This window comes from Penicilliopsis zonata (genome assembly GCF_001890105.1).
Source record: "Penicilliopsis zonata CBS 506.65 unplaced genomic scaffold ASPZOscaffold_5, whole genome shotgun sequence".
Classification (NCBI taxonomy): domain Eukaryota; kingdom Fungi; phylum Ascomycota; class Eurotiomycetes; order Eurotiales; family Aspergillaceae; genus Penicilliopsis; species Penicilliopsis zonata.
The window spans coordinates 1,101,330-1,113,811 of NW_019208915.1; the positions used below are offsets into that span (position 1 = coordinate 1,101,330).

At 55.2% G+C, this 12,482-nt stretch overlaps 4 protein-coding genes across 4 annotated transcripts; all 4 read right to left on the bottom strand.

Moving 5' to 3' along the window:
- Nucleotides 1–125: 125 nt before the first annotated feature.
- On the bottom strand, nucleotides 126–1,029 carry ASPZODRAFT_1793121 (hypothetical protein). The gene is made up of 2 exons (XM_022727116.1): nucleotides 1,003–1,029; nucleotides 126–943 (listed from the first exon to the last, which is right to left on the bottom strand). The coding sequence occupies exon 2, from the start codon at nucleotides 881–883 to the stop codon at nucleotides 419–421; it is 465 nt and encodes a 154-aa protein (XP_022582359.1). The 5' UTR covers nucleotides 884–943; nucleotides 1,003–1,029; the 3' UTR covers nucleotides 126–418.
- A 718-nt stretch (nucleotides 1,030–1,747) lies between these two features.
- Nucleotides 1,748–7,381, bottom strand: ASPZODRAFT_15296 (hypothetical protein; the record flags this gene model as incomplete). The annotated part of the gene is made up of 2 exons (XM_022725912.1): nucleotides 1,748–6,495; nucleotides 6,577–7,381. The coding sequence occupies 2 exons, from the start codon at nucleotides 7,379–7,381 to the stop codon at nucleotides 1,748–1,750; spliced, it is 5,553 nt and encodes a 1,850-aa protein (XP_022582360.1).
- A 1,196-nt stretch (nucleotides 7,382–8,577) lies between these two features.
- Nucleotides 8,578–10,681, bottom strand: ASPZODRAFT_24739 (hypothetical protein; the record flags this gene model as incomplete). Its single annotated transcript, XM_022727974.1, has 4 exons — nucleotides 10,474–10,681; nucleotides 10,076–10,404; nucleotides 9,429–9,535; nucleotides 8,578–9,375 (listed from the first exon to the last, which is right to left on the bottom strand). Exons 2-4 carry the CDS (start codon nucleotides 10,242–10,244, stop codon nucleotides 8,578–8,580), a joined length of 1,074 nt encoding a protein of 357 aa, XP_022582361.1. The 5' UTR covers nucleotides 10,245–10,404; nucleotides 10,474–10,681.
- A 267-nt stretch (nucleotides 10,682–10,948) lies between these two features.
- ASPZODRAFT_131445 (hypothetical protein) lies at nucleotides 10,949–12,437 on the bottom strand. Its single transcript, XM_022722768.1, has 6 exons — nucleotides 11,979–12,437; nucleotides 11,818–11,901; nucleotides 11,668–11,758; nucleotides 11,500–11,620; nucleotides 11,294–11,429; nucleotides 10,949–11,237 (listed from the first exon to the last, which is right to left on the bottom strand). Exons 1-6 carry the CDS (start codon nucleotides 12,358–12,360, stop codon nucleotides 11,008–11,010), a joined length of 1,044 nt encoding a protein of 347 aa, XP_022582362.1. The 5' UTR covers nucleotides 12,361–12,437; the 3' UTR covers nucleotides 10,949–11,007.
- Nucleotides 12,438–12,482: the final 45 nt, after the last annotated feature.

Below are 12,482 nucleotides of genomic sequence, written 5' to 3' on the forward strand. Positions count from 1 at the left end.
GTGTCGGAGAGGCGTGGTGCGTGGTCGAGACGGGGCATATGGGGGGGGGACAAGAGTCTGCGAGGAATCGAATGCGACCGCAACAATTGGTTTGTTCTCTCTTTTTTTTTTTCTCTCGAGGGATTCAATCCTGGGCGCCCCTCCCAGTGAAAAGAGAGAAAAAAAAAAAACAATGATAATACCGGGAAAGTATCTTGGATGAAGAGATATGTGCTCCAAGGGCCCTTGTCCCGAGACCACGGTCGGGGAGGAGTGCAGGAAGTCGAAAGTTGACCAGCCCTTTATTTTCTCCGACTTGGTTGTTGTTGTTGGGGGGTGATTTTTTTTTTTTTAACAAGAGAATGGAGTGGAGTATATGAAATTCGACTCCTGACGAGAGAGAGAGATATATATATATATATCTATATATATAGGCGAGTCAACGATGAATTCGTTTGTGAGGATGGTGGTGGTCGAAAATCGGTCTCGATTCAATCGCACGCAAGGCAGGCAGGGCGCGAGGGTCAGGGAAAAGGCATGGTGCGATGATCGACTGGAGAAGCCAACGAATCAGCAGATCAAAAGGAGAGAGGATTGCGGTATTCCTGTAGTCGATGGTCGAGGGCGATGAGGGTGGAAGGGAGAGAGCGAAAGTGGTCGAGGGCGGAGAAAGATTGAAGGAGGAGGAGGCGAATTTGCGACCTGGTAGGCGACAACAGGCGCGCGAGAGAGAGACAGAGACAGAGAGAGAGAGAGAGAGAGAGAGGGAGGGGGGGGGGGGGGGGGGGGGGATGAAGGAAGAGAAGGACGTCAAGGGTGAGGACAGAATACAATGGAGGATTAAAAAGAGGAGAAAGATGCGACTTGAGGCCAAGATCAGACAGACTCGACCCAGGACTTGCATATACGGAGGGGATCGATCTGGCTCGAAGGGGTGAGATTCGAGGGGAGTTCGCGGCGTCTTCTAGAAGGTATCTGTATTAATACGTATTGTACATACTAGAACACAGGAATATGAGGTACCTAGGGTAGGTACTGAAAATACCGAAGATAAGGAGGTATAGAATATAGAATATATGATAGAATAAGGAATAGAATGTAGAAATAGATAGAATAAGGAATAGAATGTAGAAATAGATATAATAAAGAAGAGAATATAGAATATCAATATGATAGAGAATTAGTAAAGAGAAGGGAAGTTGTATACAGTACTGTACAATACAGTACAATACAGTACAATACATACCATCACCTACCTGTAATACCTGGTACTTCTAGAAGAATTCGCATGGTGCCATGATCGATAAGAGTCTTCTTGATCCACTTGTCCACTTCCACTATTCATGATACCTGTAGTATCAACCTAGCTAAATTACCTGATACTAGGTATTCATATCTAGTACATATAGTACATATAGTATATGTAGTATATGTATATATATATATATATATATATATACTACATAGGATTAACTCAAGACTTGCCAGGGCCGGCGTATTAACGGAGATACTCCAACCGAGCAGATCCCGCGTCTGCCCCGTCTCCTGTTTCAGTATGATTGGTCGTACAGAGTACCGTATCTGACAATACGGAAGTCTCTTCCGTATGAAATCTGGATTACTAATGGCACGTGATTATGATTAGTAATCATAGTGTCTTACATAATAAATTAATAATCACAGGGTTCAGTAGGAGTACTCTCTTGAGTATGGTGAACTACTTGGTAAATAACGCCATGCTATGCCTGGTATCATACATAAATCCGCTCTACGACAGTAGATTCTTCAACGATGGACTCGCACTGGCCCCGGATCCCCCGTGCGTCGTGCCGTTGACGGTCGACCGTCCACTGCCCTCCTCGCTAGGCCCCGCGGTGCCCGTCGTCGTCGTCGTCGTCGTCGTGTTGGTGTTAGTGTTCCGATCCACCGGATACAGCAGCGGCGGGGGTCCGCCCGAATTCAACGCGCTCAGGGAATGCGGCGGCGAGTGTCGCACAAGATTCGAATGCACATCAGGCGGCGAGGCCGAGGCGGCCGCGTACGGCCGGGCCTGGGAAAGGTGCGGCGAGCGCGCGGGCACAGGGCCGTATGGGCTCTGGTGTGCGAGAAACGGCGGTGGAGGCGGCGGCGGGGTTGGCCCCGAAGCACCATTGGCGTAGGGTGGGTGAGGAGGATGTGCAGGTGGTGCGGGCGGCGCATGGTGCGCCGGATAGCCGCCATTTAGATGAGGTGGGTTGCTGTTGGCAACCGAGTTTGACATTGATACGTGAGGAGGATGAGGAGGATGAGAGGGGTGAGGTGGGTGAGGTGGGTGAGGCGGGTGAGAAGAGTGAGAAGAGTGAGAAGAGTGAGAAGGGTGAGAAGGGTGAGAAGGGTGAGAAGGATGAGGAGGGTGAGGAGGAGGACCGTGGTATATGGGCGGATGAGGAGGAGGAGGAGGAGGAGCACCTCGAAGGGTAGGCGTGGAAGAAGCGTCACCCCCATATTCGGGTGGCCGTGACTCGTAGCCTGGTGGTGACCAGCCGGCCGATCCGATGGGCCGAGGTAGGATGGTCGGTGGTGTTGGGTGTCCATGAGACCCGTAGGAATGACCGTGGTATTCAGGCAATCGTGGAGCTGGTAGTACGGGACGCTGGGGTCCCGGCGCATAAGGCGACGATAATCGAGGCTCCGGTGAGGGCTGGGCGGGGCCAGCAGTAGCAGCAGCAGCAGCGGCAGTGGAGGTGGAGGCGACGGTAGGAGCAGGGGGAGCAGCAGGGGGAGCAGCAGGGGCGGCAATGGGATTATTAGTATTATTAGTATTATTATTGTTGTTGTTGTTGTTCGTCGCCGCCATGGTGATCGGTGCCATTGTCTTGCCATGCGCGAGATGGCACTTGTGGCATTCGTACGTAGGACGACTATCACCCGACAGGGCACGATCTGGACCACCATGAAGGTTACCATTGGGGATGAGCGGCAGCCTGCGTGGAGGTTCAGGGACGGGCCACCAGCGCGGGCTGTAAGCAGTGGCACACCGAACACAGGCATGATCTGAAGCGCCATGCTCGGATGTAGTAGTCATCGTAGCAACGGGGCTAGAAGCAGCGTCGATGACCATCTCGTCCACCTCGGGGTTGGTTGTTTGCGAGCGGCGGGCGGGTGGCAAGTTTGGTTGTTGTTGTTGTTGTTGTTGTTGTTGTTGTAGTAGTTGCTGCTGCTGCTGCTGTTGTTGGAGATAGGCGGCCTTGCGGACGGTTCCCGTGAGGGAAAGGTCCGCTTGCTTATAGGTGCGAGCGAAGAGCTGTAGGGCGGACAGGTCGTCATGATCGGTGGGCTCGCTCAGGGGATGTAAGACCGAAGAACGCGGATGATGGGGACACCAGACGGCGGCGCAGGTGGCACCCGCCTCGTCGCCGAGGCGGATGGTTGCGACAGAGTCGCGGCGCGAGCTCTTGACCGGGGTGACGTCGAGACCGACGGGATACTGAGCCTGGACGGCGCAGCCAACGTGCAACATGGCGGAGCAGCCGGGGAAATGGCAGGCGACACAGGCGCCGTCGCTGGTCTTGCAGATCTTGCAGACGGCGCGGTGGCGGTCGGCGGGGATGAGGCCGAACCCTTCGGCGGGCTCGAGGGCGGCGGCGTCGCCAAACTTGATCTCCGGGTGGGCGAGGGCGCACTGGACGTGCACCCAGTTGTTACCAATGGTGCGCTTGAGGGGTTCGCGGGGGCCGATAGGTTTGCCGACGGCCTCCTGGCGCTGGCGGTACAGCTTGATGGCCTCGACGACCATCTCCTTCTCCAGCCGTTCTTTCTCACGCTCTCGGTCCGTCTTTTTCTTATGCGTGATCTTGGGCGGCTCCATCAGTTCGTGCTCCGTCCAACGGACGGGACAGAGTACACACTCGTACGCCGTGGAGATGAGCGGGTTGCGGTCGTTGGAACACATGTCGCACAGCCATTTGTTGCCGGTCGTGCCCGCCACACCGTAGCAGCCTCGGTGGACGGTCAGGCGACAGTCCCGACATGATAGGTGCTGCGACAGAGGTTCCATCTGGTTGCACACGGCACACGGTAGCGTCTTGGCCTTGGGCGGGTCAGGGATGATAGGCGCAGGTTCTGCTGCTGCTGCTGCTGCTGCTGCTGCGGCGGCGGCGGTTCCCTTCTTCTTCGTCGTCGGGGCGGGTTCCACCGAGGTGGCCGTAGAAGGGGCAACACTGTCCTTGTCTTTATCCTTGTCCTTGTCCTTGTCCTTTTCCTTATCCTTGTCTTTCTCTCCCATCTGTTGCTGGGATGGTTGTTGTTGTTTCTTCTTCTTGTTAGATGTACCATCTGTCGAGGCCGCCGCCGGTCCTGGAGCACTTCCTGAGGGGGAACCCGGACCAGTCTCGGCGGAGAGGAGCAACTGGGCAAGCAGTTCCTCATCGATGCGACGACGCCAGGACTTGTTGCCACTCTGGGCGATCTTCTTGGCGACCTCGTCGACGTTCTCCCACTGGATACCGTACTTGCGCCAGAGCAGGGCACAGCGCAGACACAGGGCGACGGTCAGGGGCGGACCGGCCTTGTCCTTCTTGTTGGCGGGTTCGGCGGGCACGGTGGTGCCGGGAGCTGCGCCGGGGGCGCGGCGCCACTGGCGCGAGGAGCGGGTGGCACAGAATTTGCACTGGAAGCCGCGTTTCTTGTCGGCGGCCTTGTCGGCGTCAAAGGCGGAGTCGTCGTGGTCGTCGGCGACGTCGTCGACCAGCTTGGCGGCGGCGGAGGCACGCTTGGCCTCCTTCTTGCCGCGGCGGCCCTCGTAGTTGCCCCAGATGCGACGGCCGGCCGGGGTTTTCTTCCACATGTAGTAGAAGCGGACGATCTGGTAGTGCGGGACAGACCCGACGTGCTTGGTGACGTTGCGCAGTTCGGAGCCGTAGAGGGCGACGGCTTGCTCGAAGCGCTTGACCTCCTCTGGGCGCAGATGCGGCTCCTTCAGGTCGGAGTACTTGTTGGCGCGCTGCAGGCGGGCGAGGGCGGCGTCGGCATTGAAGCTCTCGGCATAGAGGAGCTGTAGGGCCTTGTCGAGGAAGTTGGTCGAGTAGGGTTCGAGGCCCTTGTTGGGAGCTAAAGCCTGGGCGCGGCGCATGTAGTCGTCGAGGAAACGTTCGCGGGCCTCGGGGGTCCAGTCGGCGGCGGGGGAATCGTCCTCGCCGCGGGTGGTGGTGGGAGGCGGAGGCCGCTGGTCCTCTGTGGGCATTTTGAACATCAGCTCGGCCGTGCGGACGGATTTTCCATGAAGGAGGACGGGTTCATCCTCGCCGCGGGCCACGTAGCCGCGAGGCTCGTCGAGGACCCATTTGGGCCGGTTGGCGCGTTCCTGGCGGGCGGCCTCGAGGGCGGCCTGGGTCTCCTTGGAGAGTTTGGAATCCTTGCGAGAGCCACCCTTGAGGTTCTTCTTCTTGCTGTCGGCGGGCTTGACGTACTCGATGCGATGACCGTACCAGGGGGGAACGGTGGCCTGGTGGCGGGGGCCGAGGCGGGAGCTGGCGCGCGGGTAGATGCGATCGTCGTAGTCCAGAGCGTCCTCCACGCGACAGTGGATACCGAGGTAGCGGTAGGGCCACAAGCGGGCCTGGGCAATCTGTTCCTCGGTCGCGGGACCAGCTTCGTGCGGACCCTCGATGGGGGTAGTCGCTGTTGTCGTGGTGGTGGTGGTGGTGGTGGTAGTGGCAGCGGCGGCGGCGGCAGCGGTGGTGGTGCTCAAGGTGGTGGTAGAGATTCCCCCGAGGCCCGGCGCATCTTCCATCTCCTCGTCACGAATCTCCTCGGGAATCTCCTCCGGGATCTCTTCGGGAATATCTTCGGGGAAATCCTCGACGATGCTGTTGCTGCCGCCGCCGGCGGCGCCGCCGAGCAGTGGGGTATTGCGGGCCTCGAGCTTGCGTTCCTGGGCGCGGCTGCAGGCGGCACAAGCCCAGGCAAAGCCGCGGGCGGGCTTCTTGGTGAGGACGGGGCGGACGCAGTACATGTGGTAGGTGTGGTGGCAGACGGCGCAGTCGACGGAGTCGGCGGAGGCGGCGTAGCGGGTACAGCGATGGCAGGTCTTGACGGCGCTGGTGAGCTCCTTGCGGCGGCCGATCTCAATGAGGACGTACTGCCAGCGCTCGTCCAAAACCTTCTTGACCGGGGCGGGGACGTTGATGACCTCGCGGGTGGGGATGACCTCGTAGTAGCGCATAATGTAGCGTTCGTACAGCTTGTCGAACCAGAAGGCATCCCGGGTCTTGCGGTAGGTGTCGAGGTTCTCGATCTCGGCGACGTGGCGGATCTGACACTTGCCGCGCAGAGCCGTCAGCGGGCAGGTATCCGAGTGCATGGAGGCGAAGACGAGACGGGTATCGGCGGCCTTGCGGTGGATGTCGCGGGGGCGATAGAACCAGTTGACGCGTAGGGCATCGATGGTGGCGGGCCGGTCGCGTGAGGGAAGAAACTCCATGATCCGGGCGAGATAGTAGGGTTCGCCGGGGGGTTCGCAAATAAGATAGACGTGGTCTAATATATTAGCGGTTCAATTGTTTTTTTTTTTTTATGAAAAGGAAAAGAAAAGAATAGGAAAGGAAAGATGGTATATACCGTTCACAGCAAGGACTGTCCCGTCATCCGCCGTCAGTTTACCGTCCTGCAGCCGGGCGCCCGTCGCGGTAAAACTCATCATATTGGTCTCGGGTTGGCCTGTCAATAAACCACCACCACCACCTCCTCCTCCTCCTCCTCCTCCTCCTCCTCCGGGAGCACTGGTGAAGACCTTTTTTGCGGCATTCCCGGCGGTGGTGTGGCTACCGGAGGAAGCGGGCTGCTTGCGTTTTTTCGAAACGGACGAGGAACCCGTATCGTCTGGTCTGGCGGAAAACGACGACGTCCCGGGAATGGCCTCTTTGCCGTTAGTTGTGGAGGAGTTGTTATTTGAGTTGTTGTTGTTGTTGTTGTTGTGACTGCTGGTGGTGGAGGAAGAGGCAGCGGTGGTGGAAGCGGAAGAGGAGGCGGCCAGGGCACGGCGTTTCTCGCCCGCCCCGTTGGCGACAGCCGCAGCACCCGCGCTGCGTCTGGCGGATTTCGACGCCGACGACGAAGGGGTACTGGTCGTCGGCGGAGCCAGGGTCATCTCCAGATCGAGATCGAGGTCTCGATCCTCGGCGTAGTTGGGCCGCGGGGCATTGCGGCCACGCGAACGCGTGCCGTAGGGGGCGGCGGGGGCGGCGGTGTCGACGTCGGAGGCGGGCGTATTCACGGCGGTGGTGTTCGTCGGGGTGTTTGTCGTAGTAGTATTTGCAGTCGTCGTGGCGGTGGGAGCCACCACCGCCGAAGAAGAGAGCGGCAGCGAGGCCTCCTTGGCGAGGGAGGCATCGGCCGGAGGCCCAGAGGAAGGATCCGAGGACATGGCCGGGGCCCTCGGCGAGGGAGGGGGGGGGGGATGAGGATGAAGAGGGAAGAATTGGGGACCGGTCAGCAGCCGGCAGAAGGCATGAGAGGAGATGAATCGAGGGGGGAAGAGGAAGAAGCGAGACGGAAAAGAGGGAGAGCGAGAGGGGGAGAGAGAGGGAGAGGAGGAGGAGGAGGAGGAGGAGAGAGAGGAATTTGTGGCCGGGTCACGGGACACGCGGATACCACCAAACCCGCGAAGAGAGGAACAGAACAATAAGCGGACGCGGGGGGGTGGAGAGAGAGCGATAACAGATAGAACAGACGAATTGGAGAGTGCCTTGATGGAGATGAGAAATACAGAGAATGCAGAGAATCTAGAAGAGTCTGGCAGGAGAAGAATGAGACGAAGACAAGAGGGAGAGGGAGATGGAGAGGGAGAGAGAGAGAGAGAGAGAGAGAGAGAGAGAGAGAAAGAAAGAGAGTATCAGGAATCGAACAAGGGATCCGAGAGACTAGCCGCATCGAGCGACTGTATTAACGTTTATCAGGCTTTATATGTCGTGGTTCTGGGGGAATTTGGGAATTTGGGAATTTGGGAATGGAATATATGAGAATGGAATATATGGGAATATTATTATTATATGCTATCTGGTGAGTACTAAGTGTATGATATAGCCTACTGCTACTACTGCTACTACTGCTCCCACTGCTCCCACTGGTAATATATGTCCATGGCCTCATATCATGGAGTATTATTTTAGGTACGTTATTGTTCAGCAAGGCAGGCTTGGCTATAGTAAAAAGTATATGCCGGTACCCACAGCCCGACACGAGACAATATTCAGTCAATCCTAGCGTCGATAGAAGGACTGGCTGCTAGTGGGTTGCCTGGAGGATCGAGTCTCGCCAGTCTCGCATTCTCGAGCATACCAGCGAGTCCAAGACGCATCCTGGACTCCTCTTCTGTCCATTTTCTTCTAGACGGAAGACAAGGGAAGGAGAGAAGGAAAAGTTTCTATACGTGGTCAAAGTGGCGCGTATGTCACGTGATGGACAATGGATCTGGCTTATGTAATATATCACATGATCTCCTTCTCCCTCATGATTTCACATTCCATAGAATAGTTACTAAGTACTATTACTATAGTTAGGTACTTACCAGCACGATGTACGGAGTGGTAGTAGATAACTACTTACCAGTACTCTATCTCTCTAACTATTCATCGCATCCTGCACCGCCATGGCCTCCCCCTCATCCACAAAATCCAGCAGCACCACGTTCACTCGCCCTTCCTCTCCCAATAGCGCCCGACGACACGCAGCCACCTGCGCTCCGATGCTGCCCGCCCCATGCGCCGCGTTGGTCTGCGCCGCGCGCTCCCGGTCCGGCACCAGCACGCCCGGCAGGATCTCGACGTCCAGGAAATGGTTGAGCAGCGCCATCCGACCGACGGGCGACGCCCCGCGCGGCCGGTCGACCGTGCAGGCGCTTCCCAGGCTCTGCGCGTCCGTCACGTCGAACGCCGTCTCGAAGAAATACGCAAATTCATCCAGTATGTATGGCGTGTGGGTTGTGTTGGCGCCGTAGTCGAGAAAAACCACTAGCCGCTGATTGGTAAGAATCAGTTCGTCTAACGTCGGCCAATCCGCGGCATTATTAGGAGTAGTAGTACTCGTCGTGGTCTGATTATTCTCGTTGATTTCTGGGATAAATGTATATCTCGTAATTCCACTGGCGGTAAATGACGCAGCGAACTCGTCGATATTCACCGAATCCCCGTTCGTAAGAAGCAGCGTCACCACCTCGCGCGGGTGTCCGTCTAGCCAGCGCTTCACTCTCTCCAAGAAACCAGTCAGACTGCCCGCGTCTTCTAGCAGGCACGAGGTATGGCATAGCGACAGCGTGCCGGTGATCGGTCGGCGGTGCGTCTGGCCTTGCAGGAACCGGATTCCTAGTTCCAGTTGGGCTGGAATGTCGATATTTTGGTTCTGCTGAGGGAGGGGGCCGACCTACAGCATTAGGAAGTTGAGATGTAGACAAAAGTATTAGAATAATCACTTACAAAAGGAGCATCGTGAGATCCAACAAACGTTACATTCGAGTACTTGCGCGAGCAGATGTTGCGTCCATTGCAGAGCAACTGTGCTCCGGCAAGAGTCAGGAAAAGACCTATCCAGAAGTTCATCTCTACCTGGTGCATCAAGATTGTATGTAGTATATACCACACACACACACACACACACATATATATATATATATACCTCGTGATAGTGTCACATTCGAGATCAAAATATTATCATCTGAATCACCATAGTATCTTAGTCAAGCTCTTCCATCCTGGATGAGGCCAGTTATTCATGTCCAACAGGAATCCATTCTAGTGTCACCCCCCCCCCCCCCCCCCCCCCCCCCCCCCCCCCCCCCGTCAGCAAGGTCAAATCGATCTTGTCACAGGAATATATGACCATATAGGGCCCTATTCAATGTCTTGACATTTTTAGTGGCTCAGCGGTCTAGTGACCCCCTGATTTTGTCAAAAGGTCATTTGTACAACATTATCTGATACCAAAAGGTCAGGGGACGACATGTTGACTTGCTTGCCTCATTCTCGACCGTTCTCTCCCTGATCAACTGCCCTATAATGAGCAGTAATTACCACTGCTTCGCAGGATTAATCTTCTTTCGGCCTCAAAGAAGAGTCCAACTGACAGCACTGCCGCTGCATCACAACCCTGCCAGATAATCGGTTCAGTAGCGTTACCGCAATCTGTTCGAGCCATGTACTCGACCCGACGCTGATCCTCTGCACCCGCAATGAGCTGCACGTTGCCGCGGGCTCCGCCGCGCCAATGTTCACGCGTGGAAACGCTCGGCCCATGTCCGCTGCATACCCCCTCGATGTTGATGTCCTGACGTTGAGTACTTTGTTCCCGTTTGACAGCCGTTCACTCGAGGACAGAGGGGTGACCTGCGGTATTGGTAATCATCGAGTAACAGGGAAACAAAGCAAAAATATGCGGTTCTAGCAAAAAAAAAGCCTTGCAGACAGATAGATAGGTCAGCATGAGTCATGAGTGAAGAGTGGTTTTGGGAGAAACCATACTCACCACCTTTCCACTGATGGTAGGCTCCTCGCTCAACTCATGCCTTGGCCAGCCATTCTAGCATGTACTCACCAAACCTGTTCATAAATCGACTTACTACTGGCTCATCGAGAGTATAATGCAGAAAGTTGGAATCACTTGGAGGGTTGAAGGCCGACTGGCAACTCGTCAGGTCGAAGAGAAACCCCCAGCCGTAGACTTTCGCTCAAGTGCTTTGTCTGAGCTGTCAGTACTGGTTGTAGGTCGAAATCGCAATGTTTGGGCCTCGCATACAATTTTATACTGCAGACCAAAAGTTGGCGCTTGTCTTATTTTGTGATAACCTCTAGCCTGATGTGGTTTGAACCCTTGACTGCACTAACGCGAAGAGGCAGTCTGTTTTCCTTCCAGCTTCTTTCTACGAGGACTTCCAACCCGCCTTTGGCTGAACTTCGACTGCTGCAACTCTTCTTTGGAATAACGATTTATCATTGAAAAAGTGCGATAGCAAGGCGGAACAGAATGCCGCCACTCACCAAGTGAGGTGATTTCAACTGCCTAGAAGACTGCTACAAAACGACCCATGACATCACCCTTCTCTAACGATTCCAAACAAGACTGAATCTGCTCCAGGGTTTTTTCGACAATGATGGGCTTGACTCGCCCATCACGGACATACTCCAGCGCTTCTTTAGTATCTTGGATCGTACCGGTGCTTCCTCCCGTCAAGCGGACCCCCTTAGCCACAAAATACTCAGGTCCCAGGGGAAAGTGCATTTTTGTCGGAGCTGAGAGTCATTGTGAGAGGTTTGCCCTTGAGAAAAATGATATATCGAGCACTTACTGATGCCGATACACACGATAATGCCCAGTTTGCGGACATACGTCACGGCTTGTTCGTAAGCTCTGACGCTCGAGCTCACCACGAGGATACCATGTGCACCGCCCCCGGTAATAGAAACGACTTCTGCAGTCATATCCTGATAGCCATGGTCAGTCACCCACCTACATACGAGGAAAAGGGGGGCAAATCGAGATCGGAGACAGTACCTTGACCTGAGTGAAGTCCAGGAAGACCTCAGCCCCCAGCTGCTTGCACAACTCTCCTTTGCTTTCGCCCGCATCGATAGCCAAAACACGCAGCCCTAGTGCCTTAGCATACTGAACAGCTCTGCAAATTGGTTAGTCAAAAGCTGGTATTCGAGAAATCATGCTTACAGATGGCCTAATCCACCTCCAGCGCCAACAATAGCTACCCATTGCCCTTGAGCTAACTGAGAAGTCTTTAGTGCACGATATGCGGTTGTTCCTATTGAACACACAGGGATATCAGCATTTTTACCCTAATGATCTCATTTGTAGGCTCACCTGCACACAAAATTGGAGCTGCTTCTGATGCGCGGACATCCTCCGGTATACGCAGAAGATTGCGGCTATCTACGAGTGTATATTCTAAAAGCGCACACCATTCAGTTCAGGACACATTAGAATAGATGAGAAAGGGGTAGCGACAGAACGAGGAAAATTACCGGCCCAGCATCCATCAACATCTTTTCCACTCAACTTCCTTTTGTCGCAGAACTGCTCGTTTCCTCCCAGACAGAGCTCACACTCGCCGCAGGTTTGATACAGCCAGCGATGAGCCACTCGATCGCCCACTTTCCACTCTGAGCTGTCGACTTCAGGCCCTAATCCGATGACCCGGCCAATCCCTTCATGCCCGCACACCTCAACTGTAGGTTGGAGGTAGGGAATGGATTTGCGAACAAGATGGAGATCTGTCGCACAGACACCGGCAGCCTCGATTTTCACCAGTACCTTTGTGCCACTTGGTTGTGGAATGGGCCGTTGCTGGATGCAAATTTCGTGTGTACCCACGCATACCGCGACTTTCCCTTCTTTCGGTGCCATTGTTCCAAAGAGTGCAGAATGCAGATGCGATTCAGGACGAATTTTTGTTACCACTCCCTTCTTACTTAATACCACTAACTATTGCAGCCCACAGTGATCATAAATATAGAGAGGGGTTTCCT